General features: G+C 36.6%; 1 protein-coding gene across 4 annotated transcripts in view; it reads right to left on the reverse strand.

Moving 5' to 3' along the window:
• Window positions 1-14,672, reverse strand: part of STRN (striatin) — a 67,725-nt gene that overhangs the window by 27,352 nt on the left and 25,701 nt on the right. For all 4 annotated transcript variants that reach the window (XM_082757377.1, XM_082757376.1, XM_082757375.1 and 1 more), the window contains exons 6-7: window positions 4,719-4,854; window positions 2,757-2,892 (exon numbers count right to left, since the gene is read on the reverse strand). In XM_082757377.1, coding sequence (XP_082613503.1) covers window positions 2,757-2,892; window positions 4,719-4,854 — 272 coding nt within the window. The remainder of the gene's footprint in view (window positions 1-2,756; window positions 2,893-4,718; window positions 4,855-14,672) is intronic.

The raw sequence follows: 14,672 nt of genomic DNA on the forward strand, positions 1-14,672 counted from the left end.
AGTCCAAGTTTTGTTTGTACATCAATCAAATATTCTAGACCTTTAAAAATATAAACATTAATAAACTTATCTTCAAAATAATTTGCAGAAAGGTTGTTATTACATCTGCAGAGGAAGCACAACACTACCTATCATAAACTGAAGGAGTTATTTGGACAGACAATACAAAAACAGGTTTGGTTTATTTTGGGGACTGACTAACTAGAAAGTAACTATGCAGAAGAACACCTAGTGATGCCAGCCAACACCAAACTGAACAGGAGCCAGAAGCCTGTTCTTGTAGCAAAGACAAGCATACCACACTTCACGAACTGTAAGGTAGCCAGCAGAGTGAGGGAAGTGATTATTCCCCTTATTTGGCACTTGTGAGACTACATCTTGTGTGCTGGGTCCTGCACACTATTTATTTCCCTAGGACACATGATAAATATGATACTAAATACATAGCATTGATATAGTATAGCAAGTCCAGGGGAGCCACTAAGATGGTTAAGAAGACTGGAGCAGATGATGTACAAGGAGGATCCGAGAAAACTGTTTGCTCAGTGTGTTCAGCAATGTCAAAAGAAGCATCTTTAGTGCTGCTTACACTACCTCATGAGCATAGAAAAGACAGACTCTGGTCAGACGTGCACCACAGAAGGACAAAATACATTTTACCTTGGAGATAGTCAAATTTGAGAAGGCAACAGGAGTTTGAACTATCTCAGCCTTTAAAAGGCTCCAGTCATGATCCTATACATACAATTGATGGATTAATTCAAGACCCAAAGTATTGAGGCATTAGCCTTTTTGCAGAAGCTATCAAGTAGAAAAGTAGTAATAAACTGGCAAGAGACTCTTAAAGAGTCTGTGGGCTACGTCATGTCCTCTTAATATGCACACCCAATTAAGTACCACTAATGATCAACAATTAGGTGATGAGGAATTCCAAAAGGTACATGAAAGTCATGTTGGAGGAAAAAAAAAAAAAAAAATCCTTTCTGGGACCAGATTAAAGGTTTTAAGCATGCTTTTCCTCCCCAGCTAGACAAAATTTTTTGCTCTCCTCTAAGAAATTGTTTAAATGGATTTATACTAGCTAGTATTGCCTCCAGAAAACTACAGACTATTTTAGGATGCTTCCTGCATGTCTCCCAGGTTCTGTTCAACTTCACAAGCCGATCCTGAACTATGTGCAAGTGCTTTAAAATTTAAAATTTCGCTGAATGCTTCTGAGGACCTTTAGAGGTAAAAAGGTCCCACACGTTACTGTAACTTATCAGTAATGCTTAAAAATCTAAAACAAAGCAAGGACTTTCTCTGCTTCTGTCCTTTACACACAGCATCTGTCTTTTACTCTACATTTAACAGTTTCACTTAGGTCAAATTAACCTAAGTGATTCATAACAGAAATTCCTCGAAGAAGCTTATTCTTACATACCATCATTACGAAAGAAATAAGTTGTGAGATATAAATAACTAAAAAACACGAACATCTGTAACTCAAAGAAAACCCTTAATACTTCCAGAAATGGAACTACTACTTTCCACGATTTCTTTTTAATGTTAGACTTTTGCTCATTTGTACTCAGCTGTCATCAATGAAAGTAAAAATAAACTTGAAGTGTGAATTTGAGAACAAAAATGCTCCTGTTAGCATACTGACTTTTCACTAACACAAGAAGTATGTATACTTTTCAAGCATAAATGGATACATGAACACTGAAAAGTGTTAAAGAGAAGAAGCATCAGAATAACCTAATAAAATTATTTTTGATTTAAAGATCAACATTTCTAAATTTGATTGGAGAAGAGAATACCGACTGGTCTATCTAAAAATATTGAGACACATCCTCTCAGGAAAGAGGATGCACCAATTGAACAATAATTTGGAGTCTAACTATGAGCTGGTAACTTCAGTGAAATATAACATCTAGAGCTGTTGGCTCATGTGACTGATTTCTGTCAAGGTTTCAGTTCCATTATAAAGCTCAATTATTTCCCATTCATCTTCCATAGTTATCTGTCCCCACTAACGTGTAAAACTTTATGCTGAAGCTTAATGAGGAAACAACTCCCCATCAAAATACTTAATCAGTTCTCTTCTTTCTTCCCTTCCCTGTGAAGTGGGTTTATGTAGAATATTTATGTCAAGGTAAAGTGAATCCTGGCATCTGCAGGACATGACCTTCAAGGACAAAGAGACTAGTTTGTGAAATTTCGCTTTATGACTAGGGGCTTGAAGACATATAATTTAATAGCTTATAAAAGAACATTTGAGCAACAGAATAGATAATATTGCCCAAATTGCTAGGACACAGTTAAAGTACAACTAATTCAGACTTTATGACTCACGGTACTTGCTACATCAAAGCGGGAGAAAGCAAAAGAAGATGAAATACCTTTCATGTTTGGAATTATAAAATACATCTTTATCAGAGTCCTTTCATTAGGACTGGCCACTGGAACAAATACATTGCAATCCCACTCATAAAATTAAAATTCTATCTGCCCCACTATTAAAAAAAAAAAAAAAAAAAAAAAAAAAAAAAAAGATAAAATGACCAGAAGCATACACTTCCAAGAATCCTTACCTAAAAGCACTATAAAGAAAAATGAGAATGCTACATTATGAGGATCTGTCTGTCAACATAAAATTTACCATAGCAATACTCAGAAGGTGCTCCAATCATGACAGAGATCAAAATAAATCCATCACAATACATTCTTAGAACATTTTTTTTCTCCTGGTACATTCCATTATATTTCCTTACCCCAGTCTGTTCCATCTCCTGAACTTCTTGATTCCCCATCACCTTCATCTGAGGTAACCAAGAAGTCAAACTCTTTCAAAGCTTCTTCTGTATCCCTGTCTTCACAACTGTCAGACAGCACTCTTTTCCTTACAATCTAAAAGGTGAGGAAGGAAAGCAAAAGCTGAATTAAATTACATGCACTTTATATTATACCTAACGTACATCAGCAATGTCTTGTCTTCCATGCAAAATCCTAACAGGAAATTGAAAAAGCAGCAAGAAAGTATACATTAATGGGAATTCTGGAATTAACAGAGAACTTTCATTCTGATTTCTGTGTCATAATCATAATTGCTTGTAGACTTTTTTCAAGTTACCACCAATATTCACTTGGTAATAAATCTACAGTGAGCTAGATGACTACTACTGTTTTTAATACCAGGAAAATACAAACTCATTTTTAATAGAGGTAAAAAGAAACAAGCAAACCACACAGGATAGCAAAGGATAGAAAGGATAGCAAAGCCAAACTGGCTCTGCTACTCTGAAAACAGCCTTTTTAACTCTCACCTCTGAAACCACTCTAATTACTGACCAAAATATGAGTCTAGAAAAAAAATTGCCAAGAGCTAATTTGCTTTGATTTGACAAAAGCCATTCTATCCTGATTATTTCCTAAGATATTACTATTATTTACACACAATACTTCAAAGTTGAAGCTGTATTTCCCTCACCAATTTTAATACAAATTTGGTAACTGGAAAAAGAAATACATGTTTCAATGAAGGACCTCACAGCACAGTATGCTTTTTTATTATTATTTTTTAAACAAATGTACTTTTCCCTCAATAATCAAAATAGACTAGCTGCCTTAAAGTTAGTTAACTAACAGGTGAACTGATAATTTTGAAATCTGTAGCAAAAGATTTCCTCCCTCCAGAAAAAATACATTCATCATGGTATTTTGACATCTTGCTAACAGTCAGTCTCAGAAGACTTCAGTAGATAGGCTAACATCTCATAGTGCATGAAGATAAATGTTTCCTCTAAATTAAATTAACCAATTTTGAAACCCGAAACAATACTCAACATCAAGCTTCATTACTTCGGCAAGCTTACTGAACATACTGTATTACAGATGATTTTACAGATGAGTCTATGACATTAGTTCACAGTTCATCAGTGACAGGAACAAATTTATAGAGATCCTTTACAACCAATGCGGTTGTTTTTTTACGTGTTCGTTCTTAAAATTGTTCATAAAAATGATCACGTCCATCAAAACTCATATCTGTTTCAATTGTTAGGAAAAACAACTCAATGAATCAATATTAATTCTGAAAAGAAGAGGATTGAGTATTGGTTATATGTATCTATATAATGTGATCATTTGACTAAATTACATTGCAAAGTATACATCGGGAGGGTTTAGGCATTTGACTGAATTCACAAAGTTTATTAACTATATACAAAAATTTTCCACTTATACTCCTTCTTCTTCCTTCCACCACTTACTTAAAAGAAGAGGTAGTATTTCAGTTCTGTACCCCTACAAGGGGAAATTTATACAAGTCACTTCAAGTATTAAATGCATTTATATAAATATTCAGAAACAATGCATGTTTGACTTGCAACATTACAAACAATACCTTCAATGTAAGCTGAAAAATGTAAGAAAGCACATGTAGTACCTTAAAAACTGTATCCAACATATATAAAAAATACTAGGCAGTACAGAATAGTTGGAAGACAATTCATCATTTGTCACTCTAAACTGAAAGTAATATAGGTAACAAAGCTTAACGAACTCTGAAATGCATATATAATTCCTCTTATGCACACATGCTTGGACAGACCATCATAAAGATGCATTAATGATTTGCACGTGTACATACACAGTCATATACTTTGCATATAGGCATCTCATTAATCTCACTTTTTCTGTTCTTCGTAACTTTTTCAATTATTTTTTCCACTCACTGTTGCGGTATCAATGATTGTTTTCTCTCTTCCTTCAATATCTTCCTCGTCTTCTTCATCACTAAAGTCTGCAGCTGCATTTTCAAGGAACTTGAAGGTCTCTAGCAGAGAGGCAGAGTCAGTCAATTCTGGCTTCCTAAACAACAACAACAATCACCAACACCATGAGTCAAAATAAAACATAAAGAAGTCTGTTCTGTTTTATGGTGTCTAACAATACTTGAAATTAAAATAAGCCTACAGGTAAAAATGGACTATTACAGGTAAAACTGAGGGTTAAAAAGCTAAATCTTATCCATAAATCCATGTTATTACAACCAACAATTATTCCTCATCCAGCTGCAATTACCAGGACAGGCACTTCAGGTTTTTTATTGTTATTTTAAAAGCATTTTCAAGCACTCTCCATTTGGTACATGCCCCAAAGCCAATACTGATACATCTTCACTGAAAGCCGCAGCAACCAGGATATGAGTTACACCTACAAAGTTGACCTCTCACTTGTACCTCAAGGTACAGGACAATTTTGCTGCTGCTGCTATCTGATATTCTCCACATTGTGGGAAACATCAAACTCTAGATCTATCATCCATTAACTTTTTAGACAACCTAAATTTGCCACTATAAAACAATATAATGGAAAAATATTGCTGATGACTAAGTAACAGTCACATAGATGTTAACATTAAACAAACAAGGAAAGGGATGAAGATTGGGTAAAATTATGACTGCCAGCATTGGCACAAACTCAGGAAGTGTGTCTCAAACAGGAACTACAAGGGTCATCATATTAACAACAGAAGAGGAAGAATCCAAGAAGCCGGACTATAACCATTATTAAAGAAAACTCAGATGAATGTAAAGCAATCCCAGAATTTACAACAGGTACCATGTTTTCTATGCAGAAGATGTACTTCTCTGTCAATATTTCAAAAATAAAGAAAGTGTGGAAAAAATTTATTCAGTTAGTGATTGCTTCCAGTAAAACCTTTCAAATTCTTTATATGACTTTACAACAGTAAAGGAAACAAACTTTATTGTTGTTTTCTTACCTTTAATCAGTAGTCTGTGCTGCATAATTCATCACTACACGCACGCCATCTTGATTTTCAAAACCACTGAAACCACAGCAGTCTCTCCCTCTCATTTCAGAACTGTAGTTCTAAATTATCTTGTACTGTCATCCTTTCTGCCAGCAAGTGCCTTGCTAAAGCTACACATTGCTCCTGCTATGACCCATTTCAAAAGGTTCAATCAATTTACAAGCCTACAGTAGTAAGGCCTTGTAAACTCCCTGCAGTGTAACACCTGATTATCTGTCCATCACTCACTTATTCCAGTGTTTCTTCGTAACACTTTGCAAAGGCTTATTACAGGAAACGTTCAAGGGCAAAAGCTCTCACGTGTAACACAGCATGATAAACAGAATACTTCCTTCTTTATTCAGTCTCAGCTCAATTATTTCTATGCATAAATGACAAACAATAGCAGAAGTGGCTTCATCATAGCCTCAGTATGCTGGCATCTTAAGACAGTTTGCCATCCCACCCTTCTTTTCATGGACTGAAAATACCTATAAGGATTTCACTTGACACTAGAAATTCCACATACACAGCAGCATAATACACCACGGCACCACTGACGTTTTCACGGTCACTGGCTTTACAGAATATATTCCTTTCACTTCTCTTATCCATCTTAGATGAGAACAATCTCAAACATGCTTCCAATTTACCTCGCTTCTTGCACTATTTTGTCCCTCTTGTTTCTATAACAAACCTGAAAGCACTGTATAACATTGTTCTTTTTCCTTAATTAACTACTATATTGGCAAATTATAGCACCTCATGTATCTCTAGCAGTAATATACAGTTTCAAAAAAATCTTACGGGGCTGTCATTTTGCTGTTTCCAATGCAGAAATGTAATGTGCTTCACTTGACTAACTTCTTGATTTTTAGGAAATAGTGTGTGTCCTTGTTAATTTTCAGTAGACTAAAATGTACAACCAAAACTGCATTCCTACTTTTTTCCTGTTCATTCTGCCATATACAAACATTGTGGTCTCATATTAACAACTGTCAGGCATACAACAGTAAACAGCAATGTATGAACTACTACCAAATATAGAATAGAAAATTTTTAATTGACAGAACTTGTTACTGCATGCCAAATATCCTTCTACAGACACAAGAATTTGTAGTAATTCATACCTAGATTAGTTTCTCTACTGATTTGATCTTACAGTAAAGTTCAAAGTGACCACCAAGAGAGATTTATCTCTTCTGAAGTAACTGTTCTGCACGCAACTATCTTATTAATTATTACATCCTTTAGTACGCAGGATAGATACTTCACAGTGTATCTCCATTGATACAGGCAAAAAAAAAAAGCACCTGATGCACTAGAAAACACAGAAGCTAATCATACACTCCAAAACTTCTGCACAGTAGTAAAATGTACAAAGTCAGCATAGTACCACAGAAGATTATTTGCTCTAGGGAAAAACTTCCAAGAGACTTCAAAAGAACAACAACTATGAAGAAAAAAAAAAAAAAGGAAAGAAAACAGTGTCAGAATATTTAAGCTATTTAAAGATTCTACCCAGAAAAGAAGCTTCAAGCTCACAGACAGTTTGATTGGCTATATTGTACCCTTATAAATTTTAACAGCCTAGTTAACAGTGACTCGAATCTATGGCATTCTTCATCCTTTAGCAATACATAAACATAACAAACGCATGACTTTAGATATTACTGTCAACATGAACACTTAATACTGTAAAATACTCAGAAGAAAATACCTGGACTTAGCTAATTTGTATTACATAATTTGATGGCAATTTGAAGCTTGTTTGTTTCATTTTTCTTCATCTGTTAAGTTTTTGTTTCTGTTATGGGGTCATTCACAAAGCAACAGGAAAAAGCAGAAGTGGCAAAAATACATTCTGAGATAGTATAGTACAATGAACTCCTTTAAATTCTGTTTTAGAAAAAGAAACACAGCTCAACATTTCCAGGGCTCTTGTAGTCTGTAACACTTGGACAAAAAAGCATTGAGGAGTGACAACAATCGTACTGGAGATCCATGGGCAAGGACTGTCCTGTGAACTGTCATGGTATAAGTATGAATGAGGCAAGAGCGTGGCAAGATTCAGGAGCTGCTACAAATACAGGGAGACTAAAAAAACAAAAAGACCTCAGAAAGGACAATTTCTCTTCACTGGACTGTCCGTGATCAAAACACATGTAGGGGAAAAGGTCATTTTTCAAGTGGTGCTTTTTCCTTCTTCCCCAGCCACGCTGTCTGAAGAAACACCGCTGGGGAAGAACAAGGCAGACAGCAGGAGCAGTGACAACAGCTGCCAAAGCACAAAGCATCGAACAACGTAATTTTGGCAGAGCCTTTCTCAACTCTGTGCTCCTCAGTGGTTCTCAATCTCTCTTCCACCACTTGTACCTCAACCGTACTCTGTAAAACCACCCCTGCACGGTTTTCTCCTGGACTCCACCCTCGGCTTCCTTTTCTCAAGGGTTTCATCCCAGTTTGTTTACCACTTCCTAACCAAACCTAAAAATCTGTTAGTCAACATAACGTTCTCTATCAGGCACTTGATAGCTCTGCCTGTGCATTACATCCTCCTCTCCTGTAGCCATATCCAACAAGCCAGGGAAACCTTTGGGCAGACAGCACCTGCAACTCATGTCTGTGCATCATAAGCACGGCAGGACTGTTTGTCATGAGTGTAACAAGCACAGTCAGGAAGTAAAATACAGGTACATTAATGCTGCTGGGATTTCCATCTTCCTACTAACAGATGGACAGCACGCTGATTATTCTTGACACAGGGAACTTCTGATCCCCAAAGACAAGACACTTTTTTTTTTTTTTCCTGTTTAAAAGAACAGAATTCTTGTTATAAATGGGTTGGTAACTTAATTACTTACCTCCCTTAAAGCAATACCAACCTGAAATCCCATGAATATTTTTCTCTCCTGGGAGAAGTTGCCAGAATTTTCTGCAGCTGTGACCACCCTGAGAATCTCATTCTAACTTGTATTTTATACAGGCTGTTCAATTATTCAGATTTGTCTTAACTCCTTGTTCCCTTTAAGACTAAAAATAATAATAATAACCTCTTCCCATGAAATCAAAGAAATACAGTGTTTGATACTCCACATGTACTATTTAAAGTACGCTGGGACCCCAATGGGCCTCAGCAGCCCATGCAGCCAACTCTTTGCTTTCTGCCCTACAGTCACAAGGCTCAAGACAAGTATTTTCTGTAAAATCCAGTTGGCCCTGACATTAGCAGCCTAACAATATGTGTAGTGTTGAACTGGCTTTCAACATTTAATATTCAGGATGTTAACAGAAATCCTGGTTTAGATTTGCTTTTACTGAATGAAAAGGAGAAACCATAACCTATAGAAAAAATGAAGTTTATGTGGCAATAACACAGCGCATTGATGGATAGCTTTCCTGCTTCTAGCATGACCCAGACGTTTCACATCACAAGTCAATTATAGCCCTGTATTTTTATTGTAACCAACACCCTCAGTATTTCTGCTGTTACCTTTTCCTTTCCTGATAGCAACTCTGGGACTTTCCGTGGTCATGTCCAGGAAAGCTGCCACAAACTCCTCCCACGAGTTGCCCTGCCACAAAGCCATTACCTGCCTCAGTCCCCGGCAAAAAAAGGAGAGGGAGGTTTGGTGGGTTGGGGGTTGCTTGTTTTTTATTCCAGGACATACACAAAATGTCTTAAATAAAAACAGATTTATTGACAAACTCAGAAGCAGGAAGGAACACCGCAGTATAAAGTTAAATAAACACAGGATCAGCTCAGGCTGGGAAATGTTTCTGGGGGCCTGTACAGGAAAAAGCCTGTCGTGGCCCAGCATTTGAAGAGCAGTTCTGAAACACCCTTTCTTTAACCATTTTTGTTGGCTCAGTTTCCTCCCACTGTCAAAACGTGCTAGCACAAGGTCAGCATTTTTATTAATTTCCCACAGAATTCAGTTATTTTGTGTTCTAATACAATCTTTTCAACACAGCTAATTGAGTCCTTTCAAACCGGACAGAGTACATAACGGCATGCAAATTGAAATGCTTTCCTTCCTATGACAACTGCCTTTACCAAACAGTCTTAGAAATCTTCAATACGGTTCAAAATCTTTCATAATACAGCATGGAAAAAAAAAATCAAACGAATAAAGTGCAGAATATTTATCATCAAAATTTACACGCAAGGAACACTGGACAGGCTAGACAGTCTGTTGTAACCTTTGAAACTTTTTAGGAATTCACACCACACAATGCAAGAACCAGTGCAATATGTACTACAGCTGGTAAGCAACACTTACAAAATGGTTTGGATGCAAATTGGAATTATGCAGGAATGCCACTAATAAAGGAAAGGCTGCTTATCTTGCCAAATCTAGTCAGGCAACTATACGATGTCAAATAAACAAGCTTTCTAAAATGTAAGGATACAAAAAAAGTCAATGTCAGAAGAGCTGAAGTAACATTTTTAAAGTTACTTCTCCATTCATCTCCCTTCTCCTTGCTTCTCTTTCTCACCCTACATGACTTCCTTGTCTCTTTCTCCCCGTTCCTTCTGTGCCTTGACTCTTATGTGACATTTCCAAGACGCATCTTTCAGACCCTTGTGCCATAGATCTGTGCCAATGAAATGAAAAGAGTCATCATTGGTACTATTTTCTACAGACAAATCCCTAATTTATCTAATCACTTTTCCTGCTTCGATGCACCTGTTGAAATTGTCTAGGTCTGGCCTAAACCAGGTATCTCTGAAATGCCTGTTAGGTCACTGCAAGATGGGGGCAAGTACGAATGGGAAAAATGGGGAAAAACCATCAGTAAAGGGAAGAAGGCAAATTGATTTTGGATATATATATATTATTCAGTATTTCTTCCTGGTATACTATTTTGATTTTTTTTTTTTTTTAATGACAGGTGTTACCTCAGGTAGTTAAATGCAAAGATCTTTTCCCAAATAAACCATTTTATAAGCGAGTTAACACACAACAGTCATCAGCCAATAAGCAGCAATTTCATTACGTGTGTCAGTGTTAATAGGATTTAGAGATGCAAGAGTTATTCAACGCCTTCTGGTACAGAAAGATATTTACTTCCTGAAGCCTCAGATGGAATGATTTGTTGTACATTAGAAATATAAGATCTTCAAAATGTTTAATCTTAATCTTTGAAAAGGTCTTTGGATCTGCTCTCAGATGTGTTACTATGATGCCTTTTTGCTCCAGCAAAGCATAGGCAGCAGAAGCCATATGCAGTTCAATTAAGTTCAAAAAAGAACAGATCAGTTTCAGAGAGAAATAAGCCTGAATCCTTCACTTGAAAGTTTCCATTGAATATTTAAATATAGCTCTAATTCTCTAACTCTTAACAAAAATTCAGATAATTTATCTATATCATTCTTATATATACACACATGCACATGTACATATATACAAGCTTATGTTTGGTATACCTTTGTTTCTTTCCAGTTCTATTCCTTCATTATATTTGCTTCCATTCATATCAAGCAGTAGTCAAACACACACCTTCAAGAAGGTAAACTAATCTGACTGTTTAGGTTTCAGTCAACAAGATAAAGCTATTAAAAATGAGGTAATAAGTGAACTAAAGATACTTAAATACTCTCAAGTTTTCAAGGTTACATGTGATGCTTGCAGGCAGCTTTCCTTTATATCTCAGTTTGCTGGAGGGAAAGCACCCATTCCTCTCACTTCAGGTGTTAAGAATTTCAACCATTATTATGAAGTTATTATTTTAGTAATTATTTTTGAGTCCAATCATGCCAAGTGGTACTTATCTTTTGTAATGCAAGTGAGCTGATTTGAAGAAACTGAAAACAGATGCCCTTTTAAATTCCATGAAATAAGTGGAAACAGGACTATATCTATCTCAGGTTATCATAACAACATTTCATTTATGGAACCAAAATCTTCCAGGGTGCATTCAAAATCCACATGATGTCTTGAGTGCTAAAGTTTTCATGAGGATCTGTATGTTAGCAAATAAATAGGTAATGTAAGAATACAAATATTTGCCCACAGATGCAGCAGCTAGTACACACGCAGACTGAGGCTACTTCACTTAACAATAAGAGAAATTGAAAAGGGTTTAAAAGACTTTCAGACAACAGCAATTATTTCATCATTATACCAAAAGAAGAAAAAAAGAGGTGGGAATAGTTCTCTAATGTAGCCCCAACACTTTAAGATACTCAACATTAAGCTCAGGGGTATGACCAGATGGCAATTAAAATAAATAAATTAAAATTAACAGAATTCAAGTTACATATTGTCTACTGTAAATCAAGATTATTTTCCTAAGTATTTTCACTGCAGTAACTACTGTAAGCTTAACCATACTGAAGTAAACAGCACCCATGTTATACTCCAAACATTCTCAAAAGCCTCTGCCATAAAAAGGCTCAGCTTACTGTTGATTTGAGAGCACTGAGTCACTGAGTGTCTGAACTCTGGCTGTTGACATAGGTACACAAGTTCTGGTATAACAGACTTGACTCATGAAAATTCGTAGAAGTGGTGAGTTGAGAGCAAGAGGAGTATCCTCCCTACCCACCATTGAGTATACATTTCACACATCCCTGGAGCCAAAGGAAAAACACCAGGGCTTACCCTTTCAGCAGTCAAAGACGTTTAAAAAAAAAAAAAAAAAAAAAAAAAAAGTAAACTGTGGGTGCATCGGTGCATCTAATTGTCAGAAGTACAGCAGTAGATCAGAGATATTCCTGAAGGAGGCTGAGCAACAGCAGCAAACACCATGCATACCTCGGAGGGCTTATGAAAAAAACACACTATAATCTGACAGTGTAGCAGTGTAGAGAAGCAAGTCTCTCTCATTCTTCAGTTGGAATTTCTTTCAGTACAGATCTGTGTCTTGTTCTCCACTACTTTCATTTCACCGAGAAAGTATTGGTTGATTACCAATAAATGACAGTCGTGACATAAAGGAAAGTTTGTTTCCTCGTTTCTGTTATCTCCTCTCCTTCCCCCAAAGTGGTAACCATATGGCAGCATGAAAACATCAAACATTTTTTACTTTCTATGGACTTTATCAAATGAACGTTCAGTTGCACAGAAAGCCGTTTAGCCAATCTGTTCTTTCTGCAACTTACGCTGCTATATGGAGAAATCTTCAAGAACATTTACATCTAATGTGTCTCCCATTTTCCTGTTCGTGTAACATATTACTATATCCCATTTTCCTGTTCGTGTAACATATTACTATATCAATTTTTTCTTCCGTTCTTCATTGTGCTCTTTTCCTTTCTACAGTACATTATCTTCATCACATTCACCCACGCTTTTTCCAAAGTCTTACTGATTTGTCTTTGTTTCTCATCCACAAACTCTTTCTTCATTCCCTGTACTCTGCTTCTCACATTCTTCCTCCCATGTAAACAATTTTTTTAAAAAAATCAGACTTAAAAATCTGCATTCTTAGCTGAGTTCACAAACCCTTTTCTTCCAAGACCAAACAAGTCAGCAATGTTCTGTGAGCTGTATTTTATTGCTTTGACACAGATATTTCTTGTTAGACCAGATTAATTTTCATGCATTACATTTTTTCCAGCACTCTGTTCTTCAAAGACAACTCAAACATCTTCAGGTTGACCCTTAGCCTCAGACTTGCTAGCAGGTATTTGATATCAATGTCCATTAAAAGTTTTTAACCACAAAATTTGCCAAACTCCATTGACTTCAGTAGTTTACAGCCTTCTGTGTTCTGTGGTGACAGGAAAGCTTTCTCCCATGAAGTATTTCACTGTACCCATACAGCCACTGCCTATCTTCCATCTGCATTTTACTTTGCAACTGTCCCAATGTCCTGTGGTCCTGGCAAACACACGCATGGCCTTCTACTTTTAGGGGTTGCGTTAAGGTTTTGTGTTTGTTCTTTTTTTCCCTTGGTCTTCTGATCTCTCAGTGTAACTTTTTCCTCTTCTACCACTACGACATGGCACTTGTTCGCTGCACTCCTTCCAACTTTACAGGCTCATTGTGACCCCAATCCTCTTCTCACTTTTCCTGTGCACCAGGAATAACAAGAAGCTTCTAAAAGAACTGTCAATCTTTTCTCCATCCTGTTACATAGCCTAGCAGTGAAGTTGCTTTAGAGTGCTCGTACCTCAACTGTGAGCCAGAACGAAGATGAGCCACCTCATTTTTTCCCAGGTCTGGTAAACGGATAGAAAAATGTTGAACCAAGTTTTTGAAGGCTCATTAAGAATTCCAGTTGGGATCAGGTACAAGAACTGCATGCCTTATAGATCTCAGTGACCTATTCAATACCAATCCTCTTCAGAAATAAACTGGTTTGTATATTTTAAAGGAATGCTGATAATAAAAGAGGCTGGTAATGGGTAAGTATGAGCTGAGAGCAACACCTCATCTCCTTTCAGATTTCCAATCTGCCATAAAGCTGCATTTTGAAATTTTTGAGGCAAGTGACAATGCAGCTGGGAAGAGAATAACAGTGTCACACACCACAGGAAGAGTGAAGTATAACATATTACAGAATCTAATAGCACAAGATGAGATAGCAGTTAAGTAACAGACAGTCTCGGTCAGGAAGAAAGTCACGAACACCTCCTGCATGGAAAATTAAAAGAGATGTTCAGAAAGCACACTTGAAATACCCAGAAGAATTGCAGCATTGAGAGCTAGCCTTATACTGAGATTCACCAAGGGATTTTGGTAAAATCTCAACTTTTTCCTTTCAGTAAGAAAGATGTCAGCTGAAACCCACAAATTCAAAATGACCCATGAAGACTGACACGGCTTCATTGGACAAGATCACTTGAAGAGTCTTCCACTGGAAAACCCTGGAGTCGAGTCTCACATCATACATCAAAATGCTCCCCTAATCCTTCTCATAC

The sequence above is a fragment of the Aythya marila genome (genome assembly GCF_965140915.1).
Source record: "Aythya marila genome assembly, chromosome: 3".
Lineage (NCBI taxonomy): Eukaryota > Metazoa > Chordata > Aves > Anseriformes > Anatidae > Aythya > Aythya marila.